Here is a 27,072-nt window from a genome sequence, read left to right as displayed (position 1 = left end):
GTTTATTTTTGGCTGTCAGTCTCAGGTACAATAAGAGACTCTGGAATTTATTATACCTTTGCCAATCTCTGGTAGGGTATGTGACAGTGAGCTACATTCTACATCTTTCAGTCAATGGCAATGCAAATGAAAGTGCAAATTGAAGTGATAATATATGCATGGTAATCTAATGCATGGTCCGTTATGTAATTCCTGCAGTTTGAAAAAATGGAATTCATACTTTAATTGTACATTCTAGTCTAACACTCCTTGAGATTTTGGAACTGGTATTTAATGTGTAGCTCACTCTACATTCTGTGGTGCTTAGTAGCAATACATCCTGCATCTTACAATAAGGTAAATGTTGTCTGATGTAGTTAATAACTGGTATTTAATTTGTGGCCAAGGTGACTCCGTGTATTTAAATCGAATAGTGGCTGTGCTTTTGTCCTGGGATTGATGTACCTAGTCCTCAGGGGTACTGGGTTGGAGGGAAATGGAAACAACTTCTCCAACTAATTATCTGTTTGACTCTTATATTGAAAGGGCGCCTCTCAACCTTGATGGCTATGTCGGTCTCTATATGATATATTTTGGTCTAAAGTCCTGGCAGTATCTCTGTGCTTTGTGAATGATATTGTACTTACTGTGAGTTGGAATCATCACGTTGCACTTTTCCTTGTTACGAGGAATCATCCGGTTCCTTCAATTCTTTCCGTGCACACAGAAAATATAACTCCATTACCTGAAGAATAGATGAAGTAGAAGATACAAAAGTGATCAATGAATTTTAAAAATAACTGTTGTTATAATGAACAATCAACAAAGCAAAACTAGCAGCATATCAGTGTCTGACCCCACCACAGTACTGGAGCAATCTGTTTCTGTTCATCTGCTATTTTGAGCGGTTTTACAATAATTTTATGACATTTAGAAACAACCTGTCCTGTGCACTGCTCCTTGAATTGGACTATCCGATGGAGGAGTGACTTTCGCAAGGGTCGGATTTCTCTTTGCTGTTCCCTTTCAACTAACTGTACACCCGGAAACAAGCAGGTACTGTTTAAAATGTCTCTTTCACACTTCTCACCTAGTGCCTGAAATTGATCTTCTTTGTGTAACTGGAAACATTGTTACTGTGCGGCTATTTTCCCCGCCATTCTCTGTCCAATAACAAGGGACAGTGGGAGCCGGAACTAAGCCAGGAAGCTTCACTCGGGTTTGGGGAGAGAAAGCAGCAATGATCTTCAATGGCGAGTTCTTCTCACTCTGTCCAGACACTGCTCGAGAATGGCCTCTCCCTTCCCCCCGCTCACTCCATGTTCCGGGAGCAGCTCGTGTTCCAGGGAGCCCATTAAAAACAGCCGCCGCCTCCGCCTCAGCTGCCCGGACACTCAATGCCAATCTCTGAGCATATCTGCGGACGCGGCTCCAAACCGATGCGCTGCTTTAAGCAGATGCTGTTTGTTCACTTCCCTCTGGGGCGGTGATGTCTCCGATCGCTGCTGAATTAAACCCTATTCCGCTCACTGAGTGAATGACGCTCTCGGCCATTGTTGGGGGAGGGTTTGCGCATGCGCTGTTATCCTCATTGTGACGACACCGGGGACGTGTTTAAACAGCGCATGCACATACCTTCTTCGACAATTAAACGCTAAAATCAATGGGAATTTTCCCCATTTCACTCTCATCACAGAGAGAACAAAATCTCCGAACCTGTGTCGGCGCGGGGGGCAAGGGGCGTTGGGTGCGAGTGGACGTGTGGCGGGGGTACACTGGTGGGTAAAGGCCGCTTTACAGCATCAATTTTAACACAGGAGATTCCCCCAGACAGCTTGTAAAATGCTGGAACCGTGTGTGTATGAGGATGGTGATGTTACTGAGGATGATTCCTGTTTTAGAATAGACTGTGTTTAGGTCGGAATATTACTGAGTGTTAATTATAACGAGAGCATATTTCAAAGCCCTGGGTTTGTTGAAACTCCTGACTGTGAAGCCCGGGTCTGTCCGGGTTTGTGTCTCGGTTCCATTGGTAATAAACGGGTTGAAATTGGCTTTTGCAGAAACTGGAGGAGTGGCTGAAAGATCAGGGGCTGTTGTCTCTCTGTCTGTCACTCCGGCTCTCTCCCCCCTCCCGCTCTGTTTAATCTTCACTCTGTCTCCTCCCCTCCCTGCTCTCAAACCGCGTTTTTCAGTCAGGTCCGGGCGGGCTCTTTAAAAGAGGAACGTGAAGCAGCTCGTGTCTCATATTCTGCAGTGATTTGAGTGAAGAATCATCATGTCTGGCAGAGGGAAAGGAGGCAAAGGACTGGGTAAAGGTGGAGCAAAGCGGCACCGCAAAGTGCTTCGTGATAATATCCAGGGCATTACCAAACCAGCAATCCGCCGCCTGGCTCGCCGTGGCGGTGTCAAGCGGATCTCGGGTTTGATCTATGAGGAGACTCGCGGGGTGCTGAAGGTTTTCCTGGAGAATGTGATCAGGGATGCGGTCACCTACACTGAACACGCCAAGCGCAAGACGGTCACTGCCATGGATGTGGTGTACGCTCTGAAACGCCAGGGCCGCACTCTCTATGGATTCGGCGGCTGAACAACTCGACCCTTTCTACCAAACACAGAACAAAGGCTCTTTTAAGAGCCACCCAAAACGTCACATTAAGAGCACTGACCTGAATTCGAAAAGCCCGCCAATTCCAATGTTGTAAAATACAACATAACCTTAATTTTCAGGCAACAATTTTTAATCTCACTTTGTGATCTGTTATATTGCACTCCTTGTCACAAAATCTTGGCGCTATTTTAGGAACAGTCTGAATTTGTCAATTTCCTTTCAGGAACCGGGATCTGTCAGGCCGGGAACAGCGGGAGAATCGAGCCAGTCCCTTTCCCCGCTCTTTATCGTCATGAACAGCCCAGAATGAGGGCAATGGAAAGGGGTCTGAAGCCCCCAGCACCGGTTCCATTTTATTACCCACTCCAGACCTATAAGCGAGCGGCGATTTTAAGTGTTGTTTGTGCTGTTGGGAGCAATGGACAGTCCTTCCATTCTTGCCTGCAAAACAAGCACTGACTTTACACAGTTCAAACAACAGACTGGTGTTTCTGTCCAAAAATGTACAGGTTCACCAGGATGATGCCGGGTTTAAAAATTGTCGGAATACGTTAAATGAACAGGAATTTCATTCGGGTTAGGAAATAATGATTTGCAGTGAAAATTTTTAATTAAAAAAAATGGAGGAACAAAGTCTTCTGATGTCGAGGCGGTAAACGGCTGGAAATAAAGGCGGAATTTTTGAAATGAGCGATTAAAAACAACTCGACCAATGGAGACCTCTGAGTTGCCAGGGATTAGTTCATTGCTTAGATTTTGGATAAAACTGCCTGGGCGTAAGGCTGCAGCCAATTACTGTTTGGGGCGGTTCCTCACAGAGTTTAAAAAGGCGGGTTGCAGAGCAGTTTGTCTTAATAGTTCTCACATCTCAGATTGTGGTGAATCTGTTCAGAAAATGGCCAGGACTAAGCAGACAGCGCGCAAATCGACCGGAGGGAAAGCTCCCCGCAAACAGCTGGCTACCAAAGCGGCCCGGAAGAGCGCTCCAGCTACGGGCGGAGTGAAGAAGCCTCATCGCTACAGACCCGGCACTGTGGCTCTGAGGGAGATCCGCCGCTACCAGAAATCCACCGAGCTGCTCATCCGCAAACTGCCCTTCCAGCGCCTGGTGCGAGAGATCGCTCAGGACTTCAAGACAGACCTGCGCTTCCAGAGCTCGGCCGTCATGGCCCTGCAGGAGGCCAGCGAGGCTTACCTGGTGGGGCTCTTTGAGGACACCAACTTGTGCGCTATCCACGCCAAGCGAGTCACCATCATGCCCAAAGACATCCAGCTGGCCCGCCGCATCCGCGGGGAACGCGCTTAAAACCCGGCTTCAGCACCAAGTACATACAACGGCTCTTTTAAGAGCCACTAAATCGACAAATCAAAGAGCTGCGATCTCCTGTTGACCACTGCAACACTTACACATCGCGAAGATACCATTTACCTCCTTCCATCAGTTTATTTTTTCTTGTCTACAAACCTCTTGTGGGATTGATGATCACAGACGATGCAGTTGTAAATTGTAGCGCAAATGGTGTCTTAATTTCAGCAGAAAATTGGGACTGCGGTCACCTTAGTGCTCTAGAATACTTCCAATAAATGGCGGCGCTGATAATGTATTAAATACTGCGAGCAGACATCAACCCCGGGCAAAGGGTGAGCTGCGGGTAACAAGTCAGTGCTCATGATGTCAATAAAGGCAACGCCCTGAGCAACAAACGTGTATCCTCCGGTGCAGATTTATCATAGAATCAAAGAATTTGTACAGCACGGGAGGCCATTCGGCCCATCGGTGCCTGCATCTGCTCTCCAAATGAGTGTTATGACCGAATGCTTTCCCCCCGCCCCATCCCTCCACTTTGTTTCTATTCAAATTATCAGCTAATACCCTCTTGACTGCCTCTATTGAACCTGCCTCCACTACTTCCATAGAGTGCATTCCAGTCCTGAACCACTCGGGTGGAAATGTAATTTCTCTTTTAATGCGAGTTGGTTGTCCTTGCGGATCATTAGAAACGCTTCACCATTACTGAAATTCGGCACGTAGCAGTAGTCAATAGTTCACCTTTTCACAGACTCTGTGAGTGGCTCTGAAAAGAGCCTTTGGGTTATTAGATTAAAGAATGGCCGCTTCATTTGGTCTTCGAGGCCGCAGAGGCGCTGGTTTTCTTGGGCAGCAGCACAGCCTGGATATTAGGCAGCACCCCGCCCTGAGCGATGGTCACCCCTCCCAGCAGCTTGTTGAGCTCCTCGTCATTGCGGACGGCCAGCTGCAGGTGTCTGGGGATGATGCGGGTCTTCTTGTTGTCCCGGGCCGCGTTACCGGCCAGCTCGAGGATTTCAGCCGTCAGATACTCCAGCACAGCAGCCAGATAGACCGGGGCTCCGGCACCCACACGCTCAGCATAGTTGCCCTTTCTCAGGAGCCTGTGAACACGGCCCACCGGGAACTGCAGTCCAGCCCGGGAGGAGCGAGATCTGGCCTTGGAGCGAGCTTTACCGCCGGTCTTTCCTCTTCCAGACATTTCACAATCTCACTAACACTTTTACAGAGAATGAGGAAATGGACTCGCATTCGCTTCTCTTATAGCTTCCGGAGGAATGGTGCTGCGGGCATTGCTGATTGGTCACTTTGTCTTGCGTCACATAATGTTGTTCATATCACCAATCAGATATCTACTGAACTCACCAATCCGGAGATTACACGGAGTGAGTGCGCAAAATCCGGTGCCAAATTTTGAGATTCCAACCGATCTTTTTTTTCAAATTTTAAAAGCCCGCCAAATTTGTAAAAAAAAGCCAAAAAAGAACGGATCGAACATAGTACTAATTGGATAAAAGCAAAATACTGCTGATGCTGGAAATCTGAAACTAAAACAAAAATACCTGGAAAAGCTCATCTGCGGAGAGGAAGAAAGTTGACGTTTCGAGGACTAATTGGAAATAGTTATTCAGTATTTAGTATTCGAATGTTACATTCTCTTCATCTCTCTCTCTCTTTCCCCAGATTGCAGTTTTTTGTATATTTCAGTTTCTGATTTTCTGTCTGGGTTTAGGTGCATCTGAAAACAAGTCGAAAATAACGGCGCAATTTTACGGAATCTATTTTTTTATTCGACGTCGAAATTACCGCCGATATATTTATAAAACAAGAAATACATTTCATATAGAAAACCAGTTAATAGTGAACACGGTCTGACGTCAAAGTTTTACAAATGTCCTTCTCTGATGGGACTATTACACATTTTATCCATTTTTAATTTCAGATCCGCTTTAAGAATCCGGCATCAATTCGAGGTAATCTCGATCCGTCATGAAACCTTCATAGCAGCCGGCTGAAAGTGCCACTTACATCGTTCTGCTGATAGACGGTATATTGTAGATATTTGTGACAGCCAAAATTGAACATACTTGGAGTAAATTTGCCAGCGTCGAGACTGAAGGTTGCTACACAACCGGTGCTTATAGGAAATGAACTGATCGATTATTGAGGCCAAACTTGAACCGAATTGGAACGTGAAGTATTTGCGCTCTATTCGCGCTCTCTCCAAAACCAGGGAAAGGTGTCGAATATGACGCGTCTTAAAACAAAGCGCAGAGCGTGAGCGGCAAGTCATTAATTTATGGGGCATCATTAACGAGATCCAATAATTGAACGAGTGTTAAATCTACATTACCGAGAATGTGATTGAAACGTGATCAAAATAACAATTTCACAATTCGAAATGCTTCATAGTAAAATCATAAATTAGAAGTAATGAAATCATATAGCTTTTTGAGAGAGATTGTGGGTGGCTCTTAAAAGAGCCGTTGTGTTTTGAATGTGTTTTTGAGTCAGTTCGGGGGCTTTACTTGGAGCTGGTGTACTTGGTCACCGCCTTTGTCCCTTCCGACACGGCGTGCTTGGCCAGTTCCCCGGGCAGCAGCAGGCGCACGGCGGTCTGGATCTCCCGGGAGCTGATGGTGCTGCGCTTATTGTAATGGGCCAGGCGGGAAGCCTCACCCGCGATGCGCTCGAAAATATCGCTCACGAACGAGTTCATGATGCTCATGGCCTTGGCGGAGATGCCGGTGTCGGGGTGAACCTGCTTCATCACTTTGTAGATGTAGATGGCATAACTCTCCTTCCTCGACTTTCGCCGCTTCTTACCGCCCTTTGCAACCGGTTTCTTTAAGGCTTTCTTGCCTCCCTTTTTGGGAACTGGTTTCTTTTTTTTTTTTTTTTTTATTGTAAAAATATACTTTATTCATAAAAATCTTCAATCACATTCAAAACCATTTCAAAAACAACATTACAAGGGTACAATCCAGGTTAAACTTTTACAAAATGTATCACCAGGTGCATCAGTACAAACAATATTACAGTCATTTACAGCCTTTCATTTTGATCTGTACAGCCCGAGGGGCTCTAAACAGTTCCCAGTCTCTCGGTGCGCTGTGGTAGAAAGGTCTTAGACAGCGACCCTTCCCCATTGCGCCTTTGCGGCAGCTGCCCCAAGCTTTAGTGCGTCCCTCAGCACGTAGTCCTGGACTTTGGATTGTGCCAGTCCGCAACAATCGGTCGGGGACAAATCTTTGTGCTGGAAGACCAACAAGTTTCGGGCAGACCAAAGCGCGTCTTTCACCGAGTTGATGATCCTCCAGCTGCAGTTGATGTTTGTCTCGGTGTGTGTCCCTGGGAACAGCCCGTAGAGCACAGAGTCCTGTGTCACAGAACTGCTCGGGATGAACTGGTTTCTTCTCATCAACCATCGTCACTTTCAGACACAGAATAAAATAAACTCCTTCCGAGCGCCGATTAAATAGACAGTCTGACAGACCTATGCTAATGAGGAATGGGGAAACAATGATTGTGATTGGACAGTTAAAAGAATACAACAGCCACTTATTTTGTACTTTTCTCTGATTGCATGTTTAAAGACACCAATCAAATTTCGACTTCTTCACCAATCATTAGCCCTTTTACTATAATCAGGAAATAAATTTTATCAGGATTCTCTCCAGTCCCAGTTTGCGAAGATACACCGGGAATTGTCGTCTGGTTGTTCGTGTGAGGGGCCCTTCCCCACAGGGGGACTGCACGGAAATGCGGGATTCCTCCTGGAACTCTTGTAACGTGTGCGACTTACTCACTGGGATATTGTGTGAGTTTGTGTGTGTGAGTGGTAGGGGGTGAGGCTGTGGTACCCGTGTGAGTGTAGAATTTATTCTGTACCTGTCTTTGCGAGTGTTTAAGTCTCATTGTGCGTCTGTCAGTTCAGGATGAATGTGAGTGAGCGGGGGATCCATTCTCAATTTGGGAATATATGCTATTTTGGATGAACTCCGTGTCTGTCACCTGCGGCTTAAATATGTGAGTGCAGGATTTATTCTGTACCTGTCAGTTTATTGAACTGCAAATGAGATTCACACCCTGTTTCTCAGTCTCTGACACTGTAGATCAGTGTAGCATTGATTGTATATCTTTCAGCCTGTGCTACTATCCAAGAGTGCACTTCTCATTCACTCTCAGAGCCTGGGACTGTGTTTGAATGTGAGATTCATGCTGGACATGCCGAAATCTGATCCGCATTGTGAGTGCGTAATTCAGTCTGTATCTGTCAGTTTCTGGTATTGAATGGGAATGTGAATCATTGTCAATATCTGGTAGTCTTTTGAACATATTCTGCATCTGTTTGTCTTCAGTGCTGAATGTGAGCTTACTTCAGTCAGTGATACAGTATGTGACTGTGGGACTAATTCTGTCAGTGATACTGTGTGTGAGAGTGGGATTAATTCAGTCATTCGGTGGTGCTTTATGTGAGAGTGGGATTAATTCAGTCATTCGGTGGTACTAAAATAGATATGAACATACGGACCAGGAGCAGGAGTAGGCCCCTCAGCAGCTCGAGCCTGTTCAGCCATTTAATAAGATCATGGCCGAGGGATAGGCAGTGACAGATATTTAAAGGGATATTTCAGAATACACAAAATACATGCATTCCAATCAGAACCAACAATTCCAAAGGTAGGCTATGTAGATGTTTAAATAAGAAATGAGTTAGTCCTATCGAATGAGCATTTCGGGAATTGAAAATGCAAAATAGGGAGATGGCGGATGAACTAAACAGGTATCGTGCTTCAGTCTTCACCATAGACGACACAAGTAATACCCTGGAAAAAGCTGTAAATCAGGAAATGGAAGGGAGGGAGGAACTCGTGGAAAATTACAATCACCAGGGAAGTGGTATTCAGGAAATTGTTGGGGCGTCGGGCTGTGAAATCCCCAGGTCTGGATGGATTTCACCCCAAATTCTTGAAAGAAGTGGCCAGTGGGATTGTTGGTGCATTTGTTTTAATTTTCAAAATTCCCCAGATATGGGGAAGGTTCAATTAGATTGGAAAATAGCGAACGTAACTCTTTCATTCAAAAAGGGAGGGAGACAGAAATTAGAAAGCTAAAGGCCAGTTAGCCGAACATCTGTCATAGGGAAAATGTTACAAGCTATTATTAAAGATAGCAGGGCACTTAGAAAAATTCAAGGCAATCTGGCAGAGTCAACATGGCTTTGTGAAAGGAAAATCATATTTAACCAATTTATTGGAGTTCTTTGATGGAGTCACATGTGCTGTGGATAAAGGGGAACCGGTGGATGCACTGTACTTAGATTTCCAGAAGGCATTTGATAAAGCTCCACATCAAAGGTAATTGTGGAAAATAAAAAGCTCACAGTGTCGGGGCTAACATATTGGCATGGATGGAAGATTGGTGAGCTAATAGGAAGCAGAGAGTTGACATAAATGGGTCTTTTTTTGGTTGGCAGGATATGGTGAGTAGTGTACCAGAGGGATCAGTGTCATAGAGTTAACTAGCACAGAAACAGGCTCTTCAGCCCATTGTGCCCATGCCAGCCATCAAATCATTGCTGGGCCCTCAACTTTTTACAATGTATATAAATGACTCGATGAAGGTACTGAAGGAATGGTTACTAAATTTAATGATGGCACAATGATAGTTAGAAAGTAAATTGTGAAGATGACTTAAAGAGGCTACAAAGGGACATAGAAAGTTTGAGTGGGCAAAGCTCTGGCAAATGGAGTATAATGTGGGGAAAAGTGTAATTGTTCATTTTGGCAGGAAGAATAAAAACGAAGCTCCTTATCTAAATGGTGAGATATTGCAGAGTTCTGCGATTCAGAGGGATTTGGGTGTGCTGGAGCATAAATCACAAAAGGTTAGAACGCATGTACAGTAGGTAATTAGGAGAACTAACAGCATGTTAGCATTTATTGTGAGGGGAATTGATTTCAAAAAGAGGGAGGTTCTACATCAGTTTTACAGGGCACTGGTGAGACCACATCTGGAGCCTTGTGTGCAGTATTGGTCTCTTTATTTAAAGGAAAGATTTAAATGTGTTCGATGCAGTTCAGGGAATATTTATTAGACTAAAACCAGGAATGGGCCGGTTGTCTTATGAAGAAAGATTGGATGGGTTAGCCTATCTTTGTGACTGGAATTTAGAAGAGTAAGAGGGGATTAGATTGAAACCTTTAAGACCCTGAGGAGTCTTAACAGGATGGATGTGGAGATGATGTTTCCTCTTGTGGGAGAAGCTGGAACTAGGGGGTCATTGTTTAAAAATAAGGGGTCACTCATTTAAGACATTGATGAGGAGAATTTATTTCTCTGAGCGCAGTGAGTCTTGGAACTCTCTTCCTCAAAAGGCAGTGGATGCAGAGTCTTTGAATATTTTAACGGTAGCGCTGCATGGATTGTCGATTAGCAAGGGGGTGAAAGGCTATCGGGGGCAGACAGGAATGTGAGGGTGAGGTTCACTTTAGCTAGCTCTGCTTTCACGCCCTCATTTAAGTTGAAAATACTCGTCATGGATACACTCATTTCTCCATCCAAAATGAGTGTAAAATTCAATCATATTATGAATGCTGTTACCTAGAGGTACCTTCACTATGAGGCTCTCATTTAATCCTGTCTCGTTGCTCAATACCAGGTCTCGAATACCCTGCTCTCTGGTTGGCTCCAGAATGTGCTGTTTTAAGAAAGTGTCCCAGAAACACTCTATGAACTCCTCATCTACGGTACGTTTGTCCATCTGATTTTCCCAGTCGATATGTAGATTGAAATCCCCCATGATTATTGCTGTACCTATCTGACAAGCTCCCATGATCTCTTCTTTTATATTCTGTTCTTCCGTGCAGTTAAATAGGCACCTGGCCCACAAGTGACTTCTTGCCTTTGTCATTTCACGTCTCAACCCAAACCTGAATCATCCTGGTTTTCTGAATTTAGGTCATCCCTCTCTAATGTGCTAATACCATCATTAATTAACTGAGCCAACCCTACACCTTTTCCTGACATACTTCATTCCTAAATATCACATACCCTTCAATATTCAGGTCCCAAACTATGTCACCCTGTAGCCGTGCCTCTCTGATGGCTATCAGATCATTCTTATTTATTTATATTATCAGTTAATTTGTTACGTTTCAAATGCTACATGTGTTTAGATACAGAGCCTTTAGTTTTGTCCTTTTATTCTGTAGCTACAAGGCTTATCTGCTGATTTACTCTTGGATTTATGCTATTTCTCCCTTCCTGTCATGGTCTGTTTATCATTTCCCAAATTAATACCTTTCTTTCTTGCCTTGTCTCTACTCTTTGAAAATGTGATCCTTTCCACTATTCAGTTTAAAACCCTCTCTACTTCCCTAGTTATGCAGCTTGTGAGGACACCAGCCCCAGCACAGTTCAGGTGTAGACCATCCCAACGGTACAGAAAAATCTGAAAGAACACCCAAAACTGGTGCCAGTGGCCCATAAACTGGAACCCACTTCTCCCACACCAGTCCTTGAGCCTTGCATTCATTTCTCTAATCTTATTTGTCCTATGCCAGTTTGAACATGGCCCAGGTAATAATCCTTTGAGGTTCTGCTGCTTAATTTTGTGCCTAGCTCCTCATACTGACTATGCAGAGCCTCCTTCCTCATCCTGCCCATGTTGTTGATCCCTACATGGACCATGATCACTGGATCCTCTGCCTCCCACTGCAAGTTGCTTTCCAGCCCTGAACAGATGTCCCAAACCCTGGCACCAGGCAGGCAAAAGAGCTGTCTGGATTCTCGCTCTTTGCTACAGAGAACAGTGCCATTCCCATTCAATATACTGCCCCATACTGCCACTACATTCCTTTTAATGTTCCCCCAACTTGAATGGCTTCCTGTACCACGGTGCCATGGTCAGTTTTCTCATCTACCCTGCAGCCACTGCCCTCATCCAAACAAGCTGGGAGAACATCAAACCTATTGGACCATTGCAGAGGCTCACACTCCTGCCCTCTGGGTCCCATTACCTGCCTCATTCGCAGTCACACCCTCCTGTCCCTGACCATATCAGAAGAACCTACTCTAAGATGTGTGACTGCCTCCTGGTATAAAGCATCAAGGAAACTTCCCCTCTCGCTGATGTGTCACAGAGTCTGCAGCTCAATGAATCTGAGCTGAATTTCCTCCAGCCGCGAACATTTACTGTAGACATTTCCTCTGGATCGCAATGTTATCCAGGAGTTTTCACTTGCTGCAGCTTGGACACGTCACCTATCATGCCATCCTTAATGTGTTTTAAATAATTACTTAATTATGTTATTCAGTTATGTATATTACATTCTTATATATTTTATTTACTTTACCACAAGTTTGTGTACTATTTTCAACCTTAAGGATAGAATCGACCTTTCACACGTACCGGATATTCATCAAACAGCTAGCTCCTTTCCCTGTAGTAGAGCAAGAACCAATTCCTATGGGGTGAGAAGGATAGAAGAAGGGAACAATTACCTGCTTTCCTCCCCCACCCTTCACCGAGCTCCCCTCTCACCAAACTCCAAGTCTTCACTCAGTTAGCTCAGCTGCACTCGGTCTACCTTTGCTGCACTAAAGAACCCTGAATTTATAGTAAACTGAACTGGGGCAACAGTAACCAGATTGAAAACAAAAACAAAAATACCTGGAAAAACTCAGCAGGTCTGATAGCATCTGCAGAGAGGAACACAGTTAACGTTTACCAGATTGAACCAGTTAGCTAATTAACTACTCAGCTCCGACAACTGAGAGTGAGCTTGCCCTGTCTAAACTGAAAGAAAGAATTTAGCCTGTTTACACAGTACTTTCCAGTTACTGATAATTACAGACTAGATTAGATTTTAAGAGTAAAATTTAAGAACGAAATTAACACTTACATCTCCCCCCCCCCACCCCCCCACCTTCCCCCCACCAAACTCAAGCCTTTAGCCAGCTTGATCAGCTGCACTCTGTTTGGTACTGTATGTATGAGTGGGATTAGTTCTGCTTATCTGTGGTATGGCATGTGAAAGTGGGATTAATTCTGTCCAGCGGTGGTACTGTATGTGAAAGCAAGATTCATTCTGTCAGTCTTTGATACCACATGTCAATGTGGGGTTAATTCTGTCAGTCTGTGGTACTGTACGTGAGAGTGGGATTCATTCTGTAAATCGGTAGTATGTTTGTGAGAGTGGGATTAATTCTACTGGGTGGTGATACTGTATGTGAGAATAAGATTGATTTTGTCTCTGTCAGGCTCCTGGACTCTGTCCGAGTGTTAGATACATTCTGTAACTCTCAATTCCTGATGCTGTGCACGTTTGTGGGATTCATTTGTCTCTATCAAACCTTAGTTCTGAACGTGTGTTCATGAATGTTTTGTGTGTGTGTAAGTTTGTGGCACTGTGTGAATTTCAGATTCTTTCTCCATCTCTACATCTCTGGGACTGTTTGAGGTTCATTCTGTATCTATCAGTCAGTTCACTGTGTGAGACATGGGATTCATTCTGCAGTTGTCTATCTCTGGCACTGTCAGTGAGTGTGTGATTTATTCTGTTTCTGTGTATGTCTGGTGCTGTGAGTGCCTTGGACTTCATTCTGTATGTGTCAGTGCCTGGAAACGTGTTGGATTTGTTGGGTACTTCACAGTGTCCAGTTTTTTGTGGATGTGGAGTTTATTCTGTTGCTCTCAATCTTTGATGTTGCTTGTGACTCTGGGATTAATTCTGTATCTATATTCAATAGTTATCTCAGGCATGGTGTTGGAAATGAGTTAACATCTTAAACCATCCAAATCCTTACCCAGACTGGTTTATATGTGATCTCAGAACAAACCTCAGTTATCAGCTTATCCCTGAAGTTCCATCTACAATATCCAAGCAAACCATTCTGTTCTATTCAAGAAGGCCGCTCACCAATACTTTCTCCAGGGCAATTAGGAACTGGACAACATCCGGTGATTTAATAGAAAGCTCACATCTCCGACAGCCACCAGTCTGAAAATTTCGCCACTCCAGCTTTAAGTTCAAATATTCATGATCCATTCCTTCTTTTCAACAATACAACAAGATTGTCAGTCTTATCAAGCGGCATTGATACATATAACTGTTTAAACATGTCAGACTTATCAACTGAACTTTAAACTTATCTGACCTCATGATGTGAATGATGAGTCTCACTAATGAATAGTGCAAAATGGAAGTCTGGATGCAAATTAAATTCAATGGTTGGAAATCAGGTAGGGTGTGTGTGTGTAAATCTGTCATTTACATCCTGGACAAATCAAGCTTCTTAATGGGATTGTGAACTTGGAAAATTATGTTCTAAACCAAGCAAACCACAGGAGCTACCTTGAGTTAAAAGAAGGAAACATATTAAACTGGAACCAAACTAGTTAATTACTCATTTCAGAGGAGTAATCAAATAATAGCAGGGGTACTTCAGTAGGAGGATTGGAATAGGGAACAGACACAGCTGAGGGCAACCATATCTGCTATCAAAGAATGTACAGGGTAATAGAGAAGAGAACGGGAGCTGACTGCAGTGGGGTGGATCCCATGATAAAACTGAGGGTTTATAAAGCTGCTTTGTAACAGTTTTGCAGACTGAAGCTGATGCCGAGTTATCCCTATTGTGGTTGAAACCCCATTAGTAATCAGCATTGGCTGAGACAATTAACCCTGGGAAGCATTCATTTTCAGTGGAAATGATTGATGTCTGTGAAGGCAGCCAATTATTTGAGTGGGATAGGCAGGAGATGTATGTTTTCAAGGAGTTAGATATAACTCTTGGGGTGAAAGGGATGAAAGGATATGGGGAGAAAACGGGAGCAGGCTATTGAGCTAGATGATCAGCCATGATCATGATGAATGGTGGAGCAGGCTCAAAGGGCCGAATGGTCTACTCCTGCTTCTATTTTCTATGTTTCTAGGAGGGACATAGAAAAAAAGGGAATTAAACAAAAAAAAGAGTTAAAATAAGTCAAAAGAGGAAGAAGTTTTACTGCATGAGAAAAGGATGCTGATTGGTTGGCAAGTTGATTCCAATTGTTCGAGGTGTTGCCATGAAGAATTCACCAGGAAACTGTTGCCCTGCATGTTGTTGTTTAATTCAAGGTAGGCACAATAGACATGCTCCTTTTGCCTGCTGATAACAGGGCCCTGCACATGGATATATGTAACCTCTAGCATCTGTAATTGAGCCACATTGTGAAGAATAAGGAACTTCAGTTACTTAGTTGGTGAAGAAGTGGCCACTTTCCTCAGAGGAGTGAAGGTTGAGAGGAGAGGATAGAGGTATTCAAAATTATGATGAGTCTGGACACACCAGATTGAGAAAAACTGTTCCAACTACTGGATGGGACAAAGACCAGAGGGCACAGATTTAAGGTAATTGACAGAAGCAATGGATACTTTTTGGAGAAACGTTTTTATGCAGCGAGTGGTTAAAATCTCACATGTGGGTCCTGACATTGCTAGAGGCAGATGCAATCAAGGTAGTCAGGAGAGAATTGGATTATTATCTGAAAAGGAAGAATGTGCTGGGTTGTGGGCAGATGGTGGGGAATGACACTAGATGTATCACTCATTTGAAGGCCTGATGTAGACTCAAAGGGCTGAACCTCATTGTGTGCTGTGACAGTAATACTGTGTGTGTGAGCATGTGCATGCAAGTTTATGTGCGCTTGATTATCCTTTTGTCAAACTCTGGTGCTGCATGTGAATGTGGAATTTATGTTTCTGTCAGGAGTGCTAGTGGGTCTGAACGTGGGATTATCTAGATTATGTTAAGACAGTTCAGTCATCCTGTGTGCAAATCTGAAAATCAGACTGTAAGTAGCATTCTTTAATAGTGTCTATGTGTGTGTGTCATTCCATGTGTATTTGTGATCATTTCTGACTTTCATTGGTACCATATGTGTGTGTCAGATTGATTAATATCATTCAGGCTCAGGTATTGTGGGTGAGTGTAGTAAAAGTCTGCATCTGTCAGTGTCTGGTAATGGACATCTGCTCAATAATGATTCTGAATCTGTCAGTCTCTGCTACTCTGTGACAGTGTGGGATTCATTACAGTGCCTTCAGTCTTTTGGATTGTTTAACAATCTAGATTCATTTCATGTTGAAATTTCAGTACAAGAATAGGCCATTGATATTCTTGGTTTAATGGAATAATTGTGAGTTTGGCCTTATATGAAATCCCGTTCTGTGTAATTTTTTTACATGAAACTCCATTGTTATGCTAGTGTAACTCAGTTTATACTAATCAAATTAACGATGTGTCATTCAATCTGTTTCTGAGTGAGAATTTTAAACTTGGCTGTTGAGCTCAGTTTGCAGTGATAGAATTAATACAACATCTATCAGTCTGACACTCGGTTTTTCGGATTGCTCTGTGATTTGTATCTCAATCTGTACTAATCATTTTGATACAGTATCCCTTAGTTTAATAATTTGGGTGAGTTTCAAACTAGAATCTGAGTTTGTATCTTTCAGTTTTATCTGGTAATAATGTAATTGCAGCTAAGACTGATTCCCTGATCGGTGCTGCCACCATCACCTCCACTTTTTCCTTCTCGATCTTTTCCTGAAATCCATATTTCTAAATATTCAGCATCCAGTTCTCCCTCTTTTTAAACCACATTTCTTTCATTGCCAGTACATCATATTCCCACATTGCCGTTTGTCCTTCAAGCTCATCAACCTCATTTATCACACTGTTTGTTTACATACATGCATTGTAAACTGATCTTTGCATTCCTCATAGGCTTCTTAATCTGCCCCTATCTAATATGGCATTGCTTCCTTCTCCAGTATTATTCATCACTCTCCCTCCTCTCTGTCCCTATTACTTTCTGGTTCTGCTGTAAATTGATGACCAACCCCCTGCCAGTTTAAATTAAATCTTCACCAACCAGCCTAGTGAACCATAAACTAAAATTGGGTTTGGCGCCTGTGATTGCAGAGCACAATGGATCAGAACTCCAACAAGTTAACCTCTTGGCCACCTCTGCTCCCTGTGAGTGACACTGTACTTACTGTGTGTGAGGAGCTGACTGCACTTCCCCTTGTGTTGTCGAATCACAACATTTATTCTGCTGCTTTCAAGTATTTGCCTCTCGGAAGAAAAAGTGTTTATTATAATTTATGAAGAGGTGAGGTCGAAGATACAAAGAAACCAAAACAGTTATTAAATTAATAATCATTCCGAACAACCGCAAAGTCAGAGGTTCAAGAAGGCAGCTCACCACCACCTTCCCAAGGGCAACTCGGGATGGGCAATAAATGATGGCCCAGCCAGTGAAGCCCACATCCCGTGAATGAATAAAAAAGGTAAGACAAACAGAGTCAGTGTCTGAATCCACTGCAGTCCTGCAGCACTCAGCTCCTAAACACCAGGGACTTTGTTCCTGTTACAACAATTTCCTGCCATCCAGAAACAATCCACTGCTCCAGGAGTGGGACTGAGTGACGGAGCAGGGACTATTGTGTAGGTCAGATTTCTAATTGCCGCTCCCATGGACTAACCGTTCAAGTGAAAGCAAACAGCCGCTGTTTAAAATGTGTCTCTGCATTAGCGGCTGTTTTAAACCATCTTCTTCCACTCACAGGCAGTGCTGGGGAGGGCAGCGCGCATGCGCAGAATGATGCACAAATTCCGGACACACAAATATTGAAAATTTCAAGCACAGAACGAGGACATTCGGCCCATCGTGTCTGCACCAGCCCAAAAATAGTTTGATCCATCCTCACGTCACTTTCCAGCTCTTGCTCCGTGAGTCCTGTCGGTCCCAGCAGCTCAGTGCAGATCCAAGTGTTTGTTAAAGGCAGTGATGCGCTGCTCTCCCCCAGCTCTGCCTGGGACTGGAAGAAGATGGTTTCAAACAGCCGCCAATGGAGAGATCCCGCTCCCGGGGGAAGGGAACAAACAGCAGCCTCCTGGGAGGAGGGAGACAGAATGGCAAGAAGCTGTTATTGAAAATCATTGCTGCTTTCTCTCCACAAAACAACAATGAACATTTCTGATAAAAGCAAAATACTGCGGATGCTGGAAATCTAGAACAAAAACAAAAATACCTGGAAAAACTCAGCAGGTCTGACAGCATCTGCGGAGAGGGATACAGTTGACGTTTCGAGTCCGTATGACCCTTCATCAGAACTAAAAAATAGAGAAATGAGATGAAATATAAGCTGGTTGAGGGGGCTGGGACAGGGTAGAGCTCGATAGGGGTCCAGTGATAGGTGGAGGCCAAGAAGAGATTGCCAAAGATGTCATAGACAAAAGGACAATGGGGTGTTGGCGGTAGTGATATTATCTAAAGGATGTGTTAACTGGGATGTTAGGGGGAAATAAAGGGTTACAGTAATTATTAGGGGGAATCTAGGGGTACAGTAAGAACTTATTGAAAGGGAATGAATTACTTAAAATCTCCAAGCACATTGGCAGTTAAAGGTTACTAGATGAACCTTGCACAGCCTTAACGGCCTGCAAACAACAGAAAGGCCTTGGATAAAAGCAAAAAACTGCGGATGCTGGAAATCCAGAACAAAAATAAAAATACCTAAAAAAACTCAGCAGGTCTGACAGCATCTTTGGAGAGGAACACACTTAACGTTTCGAGTCCGTACGACTCTTCAACAGAACTAAGGAAAAATAGAAAAGAGGTGAAAGAGAAGCTGGTTGAGGGGGGTGGGACAAGTAGAGCTGGTTACAGGGTCAGTGATAGGAGGAGATAGCCAAAAGATGTCATAGACAAAAGGACAAAGAGGTGTTGAAGGGGGTGATATTGTCTAAGAAATGTGCAAATAGGTGACATTAAGGGTAGAAAGCAGGGCGAGCAAGGTACAGATAGCCCTAGTGGGGTGGGGTGGGGTGGAGGGAAGTGATCGAAATAGGCTAACAGGTAGAGATAAAACAATGGATGGAAATACATTTAAAAATAATGGAAATAGTTGGGAAAAGAAAAATCTATATAAATTATTGGAAAAAGGGGGGATCGGAAAGGGGGTGGGAATGGAGGAGAGAGTTCATGATCTAAAATTGTTGAACTCCATGTTCAGTCCGGAAGGCTGTAAAGTGCCTAGTCGGAAGATGAGGTGCTGTTCCTCCAGTTTGTGTTGAGCTTCACTGGAACAATGCAGCAGGCCAAGGACAGACATGTGGGCATGAGAGCAGGGTGGAGTGTTGAAATGCCATTGAAATATAGTATAACCTCAGCTGCAAACTCAGAATCCAGTTTGAAACTCACCTAGACCATTAACCTCAAGGATACAATAACAATTTGATTAGTACAGACTGAGATAGAGACCACATACCAGTCTGAAAAGCTCAGAGTATCAGAATGGCAGATACTGTATTCAGTCTCACAGAGCAAACTGAGCACAACAGGCAAGTTTAAAATTCTCACAGTCTGCTTAAATAAAAATGTATCAATTTGATTATTACAAAGTTAATTACACTTACACAGCAATGGAGTGTTAGATCCAAAGATACCTGAGCTTTCATAAGTGTGTTCACACACAAAGGGATTTAATACTAGGTAAAACTCAATTACTTTATTAAAACCTGCAGCATCAATGGCCTGTTTCTGTTCTGAAATTTCAACATGGACTGAACCTAGACTTGTAAACAGTCTCAGAAACTGAAGGTTATGCAATGAATCCCACACTGTCAGAGTAGCAGAGACTGACAGATTCAGAATGATTATCAACGACATGTCCAGTACCAAAAACTGACAGATACGTACTAAATACTACACTCAAAATTCCTGAGCCTGAATAATATTCCATTTACCTGACACAGATATAAAGTAGCACTGACAGTGAAAGATAGTCACAAACTCACATCACACACAAACTCACATGTTGGTGCGCTGCCTTTTTGAATACAACTGAGTGGTTTACTCGGCAATTGTAGATGGCAGTTCAGAGTCAACTTCATTGCTGTTCTTGGTCCTAGGATCCAATATAAGCCAGACCAGGTAAGGATGGGGATGATAAATCTACTTTCCTAAATATTTGAAGGTGTTAAACTTAGCATTTTGAACACTATTTCTGAGATAAATATGACATACAGATACACAATCAATCGTAGAGTCACATGCAGCATCAAAGACTGAGAACTAAACAATAACTGTCCCTCTCACATACAGTCAATTCACTCACCATCCTGAATTGGAATTGTATCGCTCTTCCTTCACTGTTGCTGGGTTAGAATCCTGGAACTCCCTTCCTAACAGCACTGTGGGTGCACCCACAACACATGGACTGCAACCGTTCAAGAAGGCAGCTCACCACCACCTTCTCAAGGGCAACAAGGGATGGGCAATAAATGCCGGTCCAGCCACCAAAGCCCACATCTCATGAATAAAAAAAAATACAGCACCAGAGACTACTCAGCAAATCTTACACAACACCAGACACTGAGACATACAGTATGAAGACCAATACATGCACAGTAAAAAAGAGACTAACACAGAATGAATCCCAGCATGCACACCATGCCAGAGACTATCAGAAACAGAATGAATTCCACAGTCACAATGTACTGGAGATTGAAAGATATACATTAAAAAAAAACCCACGTTCACCACAGTGCCAGAGAGTGACAGATACAGAAGGAATCCCACATCACACAAAGCACATTGACTGATAGATACAGGGTGATTCTCAAATTGTCCCAGAGATGTAGAGATACAGAATGTATCTGACATTCACACAATGCCACAGACTAAGAAACACAGAGGAATCTCAGAGCCAAGGACTGATAGAGACAAAATGAATCCTTGATTTCTGAAGACATCAGGCACTGAGTTACAAAAAGGCATCAACGCTTACACAGGGTACCAGAGTCCAACAGAAACAAAATGAATTGCAAGCTCCCATACAGTGCCACTGATTGAGAGAGAATTGATCCCACTCAGATCCTATACTATCCATTGAGGCAAATTCAACATTTAACACTCTTTGGTGCTGTAAGTGACAGTGGGATTACTTCTGTCAAAAATTGCAACAGATGGGCCTGTTGAGATTGAATCACACACTCTGAATCAGTACCAGAGACTGACCGATACAGACTGAATTTCACACTCCTATTCAGCAACGGATGTTGACAGGTACAGAGTTAATCTCACATTCACACACATTATCAGACATTGACAGTGAATGAGAAGTTCAGACTCAGAGACAGTACCACACACTGAAAGACATCGAATCAATACAACTCTGACCTACAATGCCAGAGACTGACAAATAAAAAAAATCATTAACATACAGTTACAGAGACTGACAGGTACAGAATAAATCCAATAATTTTCGTGGCGGAGAGAAACACATACTGATTTAATTTCGCACTGGCGTGTAGTCCCAAGAAGCGAATTATTTCATTTACATGCACCAATAACGGACAGATGCACAATGAGCCTCAGGATATCAAATGAATCCAACATTGAGACATGGTCCCATCAAGTCACAGATACAGAATAAATCCAGGCCACGCACACTGTACCACGGCCTTCCAAACAGTGAAGGAACCCCACACTCACACACAGCATCAGACAGTGAGTAAATCACGCACATTACCAGAGCCTCACAATTCCTGAATGAACCCACATTCCTATACAGTCCCTCGCACCGACAGCCAGGCGCCATTTGCCGGTGTATCTTTACACACTGAGAAACTCCGGCTGGAGAGGGGCTTTGTAAAATGTATTTCCTGATTGTAGTAAGGAGGCTTATGATTGGTGGAGAAAGCTAAATATAATTGGTCTATTGATCAATCCATACGGAAAATCACAAAAATAGATGACGTGTTTAGTTTTAGAAATGTCCAATCAGAATCATTGTCTCCCAATTCCTCATTAGCATATATCTGTCATACTGTCTATATAATGAGCGGACGGAAGGGGTTTGGTTTATTTCTGTGTCTGAAATTGAGATTGACGATGGTTGAAGAGAAGAAGAAACCAGTTGCTAAGAAGGGCGCCAAGAAAGCGGTGAGTAAACCGGCAGGAAAGGGCGGCAAGAAGCGGCGAAAGTCGAGGAAGGAGAGTTACTCCATCTACATCTACAAAGTGATGAAGCAGGTTCACCCCGACACCGGCATCTCCTCCAAGGCCATGAGCATCATGAACTCGTTCGTGAGCGATATTTTCGAGCGCATCGCGGGTGAGGCTTCCCGCCTGGCCCATTACAACAAGCGCAGCACCATCAGCTCCCGGGAGATCCAGACCGCCGTGCGCCTGCTGCTGCCCGGGGAACTGGCCAAGCACGCCGTGTCGGAAGGGACAAAGGCGGTGACCAAGTACACCAGCTCCAAGTAAAACCCCTCAACGGACTGAAAAACACTTGAAACACAACGGCTCTTTTAAGAGCCACCCACAATCTCTCTGAAAAAGCTATACGATTGCTTCACTTCTAAAGTTATGATTTTTACTGTGAAGAATTTTGAATTATCTAATTGTTATTTTCTTTTTGTTTCAATCACAGCAATTCTCGGTAATGTAGATTTAACCCTCGTTCAATTATTGAGTCTTGTTAATAATGCCTCATCAATTAATGACTTGCCCATTACCCTCGGCGCTTTGTTTTAAGACGCGTTAATATTCGGCCCCTTTCCCTGGTTTTGGAGAGAGAGAGAATAGAAGCAAATGCTTCAGTCTGCAGTTCTAATCAAGTTTGGTCTCAATAATCGATCAGTTCACTTCCTATCAGCCCCGGTTGTGTAGGAACCTTCAGTCTCAACGCTGGCAAAAATGTTCAGTTTTTTCTGTCATAAATATCTACAATATACCGTCCGTTTGCAGAACGATGTAAATGGGACTTTCTGCGGCTGCTGACAGGGTTTCATAAAGGATCGAGATTGACCCCCGGATCACGGATTCGAAAAGCGATTTGGAACATGGGATAAAATGTGAAATAGTCCCATCAGGGACGCGTAATTTTAAAGCTTCGTCGTCATTTCCAATTCGTACTATGTTCTAAGAAGTCCGTTCTTTTTCATTTCTTTTTAAAAATTTGGCGGGCTTTTAAAATTTGAAAAAACATCGTTTGAATTATCGAAATTTGGCGCCGTTATTTTCCGCCCTCAGCCCGTGGAGTCTCCGGATTGGTGAGTTCAGTAGATATCTGATTGGTGATATGAACAACATTATGAGACGCAGCACAAAGTGACCAATCAGCAATGCCCGCAGCACCATTCCTCCCGAAGCTATAAGAAAAGCGAATGTGAGCGGATTTCCTCATTCTGTGTGAAAGTGTTTTTTAGATTGTGAAATGTCTGGAAGAGGAAAGACCGGCGGTAAAGCTCGCTCCAAGCCCAAGTCTCGCTCCTCCCGGGCTGGACTGCAGTTCCCGGTGGGCCGTGTTCACAGGCACCTGAGAAAGGGCAACTATGCTGAGCGTGTGGGTGCTGGAGCCCCGGTCTATCTGGCTGCTGTGCTCGAGTATCTGACGGCTGAAATCCTCGAACTGGCCGGTAACGCGGCCCGGGACAACAAGAAGACCCGCATCATCCCCAGACACCTGCAGCTGGCCGTCCGCAACGACGAGGAGCTCAACAAGCTGCTGGGAGGGGTGACCATCGCTCAGGGCGGGGTGCTGCCTAATATCCAGGCCGTGCTCCTGCCCAAGAAAAGCAGCGCCGCTGCGGGCTCGAAGACCAAGTGAAGCGGACGTTCTTTAATCTAATAACCCAAAGGCTCTTTTCAGAGCCACTCACAGGATCATTGAAAGGGCTGCTCACTGTCAGGAGATGGAGTTATTGTAACGGTGGATTTATCTGTTTCTGATTTGTTTACTTGTGTTTTCAGTTCCCTCTCTGCATTGCGCTGTTTCTCTGCTCCCACATCTCCCGCTTTAGTGAACTGAAGAATTGAAAGACAGAGTCAGAGTCGACATTTTCATAAATATTTCATAGTCATAAATATCGAGTTTGTCCCGGTACATTCATGAAAACTATGAAAAATGTCACGACTGGTGCATTAAATGCTTTGTTTTTACTCTCGGGCGATCTGAGCGCCGCTCCAGGAACGGAGCGGACATTTTCGGGCTCATCTGTTTATTCCGCAGTTTTCCCAGAGGCCGGAATCAGTGAGAGTTGAGCACTCGCAGGACCTGAGTCCATTTCTGCGGTTTCAGATCTGCACCCGCCCCCCTCCCCCCGGGTCTCCCTATTCTCCGGACACAAAGCTGCCTGCCCCAGGCGGTTTGGTGTCGGGGATTCTCTCCGCACTCCCTGTTGTAACATTCCCGGCCGCTTTTAATGGAGAGGATCAGAAATCAGCCGCTTTTCTCAGCCCCCGTGAAGTCTGTGTGAAGGAGTTGGTTGGTAATCCATACGTTTTTGCTTTTCCACTGATTTGAGCTGATTTAAATTGCTGAACGGGGTCTTATTACCGCCGGTTACAGATAAGAGGTTGACACATTCAAACTGGCGTTCAGTTATTTTGTATTTTTCCTGTACTGAAATTGGCGGACATTTCGAATTTGAAAATGTAAGCCAATCCAAACTTCCAATTTCTTCCCCCTGGCTCTCCGATTGGTTAGGAATTTGATTGAGAACAGAGTATCCAATTAGAGCTACAGACTCTCAACCCGTTCATAATGATTATTAATAGACAGATTAAACTAAAGGAATCGGTGTCTTCAACCTCAGTTGCACTTGAGTTCAAAATTATACTCTATATTCTAAAATATACAGGCAAATAAATGAAGGAACGGGAATAAATGTGATGTTTCCACCAGCCAAGTTAGAATGAAGATTCCCGCCAGCTCCTCTCACACAGTACGTACTTTATAACTGACAGAGCACAGAGACACAGGCAGGTCATCAGTTCCAGATTGATATTTTCAATCCATCAATCAAACAAAGCAGGAGAGACAGACGCTGTTTCCATTTCAACATTTAAATATCAGAAAAAACGGACACAACGGTGTCAGTTTCAAGTTTACAGAATAAACCTGAATAATATACTCTGAGATTCATGTGAATTACCAGTCCAATATTTGCACACATCACGGGTTTATAAATTGCAGTGTCAATTCCCATTGTCTGTCCTCACATATACATTAGATGCGAATCCAAAACTCAAGTACATTTTCAGAGCGAGATATTCTGAAAGCGAGTATAACCTGAGATACAAACGTTGATTCCAGTTTTATGAATCAAAAAGATACAATATCAATTCGATGAGTATGAACTGAGCTGTAACTTTCATACTAATCCTAAATTTTCAATGTCAGATTGAGAATACTGTGCCAGTTCCAGACTGATCTCCATTTTACATCCATATCAAAATTCTTACTCAGAATCAAACTGAGTGTCACAGATCAAATCGATCAGTATAACCTGAGTTACACCCGCATCCCAAGTGAGTAGCAGGTTGAAAGATACATTATCTTTCACAAATGTGTTCACAGTGACAGACATTTAACACTGGGCCATAACTTACAAACATTGCTTGCTTAATAGCTACCACATCAGTGGTCTGTAACTGAGCTGGAAATTTGCATCGAATGAATCAAAACGTAAACAATCCCAGAGACTGAATGTTATACAATGAATCCCATACTCAGTCACATACACTGATTGACAGAGACTGACAGATAGACAATAATTCTCAACACACGTTCAGTGCCAGATGCTGAAAGGGGCAGCTGTTTTTTTCTCCCTATATTAATTCATGGGATGTGGGCATCGCTGGCTATGCCAGCATTTATTGGCCATTCCTAGTTTCCCTTGAGTAGGTGGTGGTGAGCTGCTTTCTTGAACCGCTGCAGTCCATGTGGTGTATGTACACCCACAGTGCTGTTAAGAGAGGAATTTCAGGATTTTGACCCAGCAACTGTGAAGGAGTGGCGGTATATTTCCAAGTCAGGGTGGTGAGTGGATTCGAGGGAAATTTCCAGGTGGTGGTGTTCCTATGTGCATGCTGCCCTTCTCCTTCTAAAAACTGGTGGTTGTGGGTTTGGACGGTGCTGTTTCTGGAGGACTGGTGAGTTTCTGAAATGCACCTTGCAGATGGTACACACTGCTGCGACTGTGCATCAGTGGTGGAGGGAGTGAATTTTTTTGAATGGGTTGCCAATCAAGTGGGCTGCTTTGTTTTGAGTTGGGTCTAGCTGCTTGAGTGTGCTTGGAGCTGTACTCATCCAGGCAAATGGAAAGTATTCCATCACAGTCTTGACATGTGCCTTACAGATGGTGAGTAGGCTTTGGAGAGCCAGGAGGTTTGTTACTTGCCGCAGTGTTCCTAGCCTCTAACCTGTGCTTGTACCGACTGTATCTATATGCCTAGTCCAGTTCAGTTTCTGATCAATCAACCAGGATGTTGATAGTTGGGAATTCAGCAATGGCAATGCCATTGAATGTCAAAGAGCGATGGTTACTTTCTTTCTTGTTGGAGATGGCCATTGCCTGGCTCTTCTGTGGTGCGAATGATAATTTCCACTTGTCAGGCCAAGTTTGATTAATGTCCTTGTCTTGCTGTATTTGGACATGGACTGCTTCAGTACCTGAGGAGTTGCGAATGACCAGCAATGGCAATGACCATTGTGCAATCATCAACAAACATGCCCATTTCCCGCAGTTGATGGACAAAAGTCATTCCTAAAGCAAATGAAGTTGATTGGGCCTTGGATACTCCCCTGGATAACTCCTGCAGTGACATCCTGGGACTCAGATGATTGATCTCCAACGCTCACAACCACCTTCCTTTGTGCTAGAAATGACTCCAGCCAGCGGAGAGCTTTCCCCCTGTTTCCCATTGACTCGTGTTGCTAAGGTTCCTTGATGCCACACTCTGTCAAATGCTCCCTTGATGTCAAGGGCAGTCCCTCTCGCCTCCCCTTTGGAGCTCAGCTCTTCTGCTCATGTTTGAACCAAGGCTGCAATGAGGTCAGGAGCTGAGTAGCCCCGGTGGAATCCAAATTGAGCGCCATTGAGTAGGTTATTGCCACTTGTTAGCACTGTTGATGGCCCATTCTATCACCTTACTAATGATCGAGAGTAGACTGATGGGGCAGTAATTGGTCAGGTTGGATCTGTCTTGCTTTTTTTATAGAGGACGTGCCTGGGCAATTATCAACATCACAGGATAGATACTAGTGTAGTAGCCATACTGGAACAGCTTGGCCAGGGGCGCAGCAAGTTCTGGATCACATGC

General features: G+C 43.8%; 1 protein-coding gene across 1 annotated transcript; it reads left to right on the top strand.

Moving 5' to 3' along the window:
* The first annotated feature begins 3,485 nt into the window (after nt 1–3,485).
* LOC144670334 (histone H3) lies at nt 3,486–3,896 on the top strand. The gene has a single exon (XM_078532811.1). It carries the CDS (start codon nt 3,486–3,488, stop codon nt 3,894–3,896), a length of 411 nt encoding a protein of 136 aa, XP_078388937.1.
* Nucleotides 3,897–27,072: the final 23,176 nt, after the last annotated feature.

This window comes from Cetorhinus maximus, chromosome 31, assembly GCF_964194155.1.
Source record: "Cetorhinus maximus chromosome 31, sCetMax3.hap1.1, whole genome shotgun sequence".
Classification (NCBI taxonomy): Eukaryota; Metazoa; Chordata; class Chondrichthyes; order Lamniformes; family Cetorhinidae; genus Cetorhinus; species Cetorhinus maximus.
Note: the sequence above shows the minus strand (reverse complement) of the source record. Positions and strands in the feature narration are given on the sequence as shown.

Bases quoted from the DNA above. Each gene is read 5' to 3' on its own strand.
- LOC144670334 (XM_078532811.1), top strand. From the start codon at position 3,486: ATGGCCAGGACTAAGCAGACAGCGCGCAAATCGACCGGAGGGAAAGCT.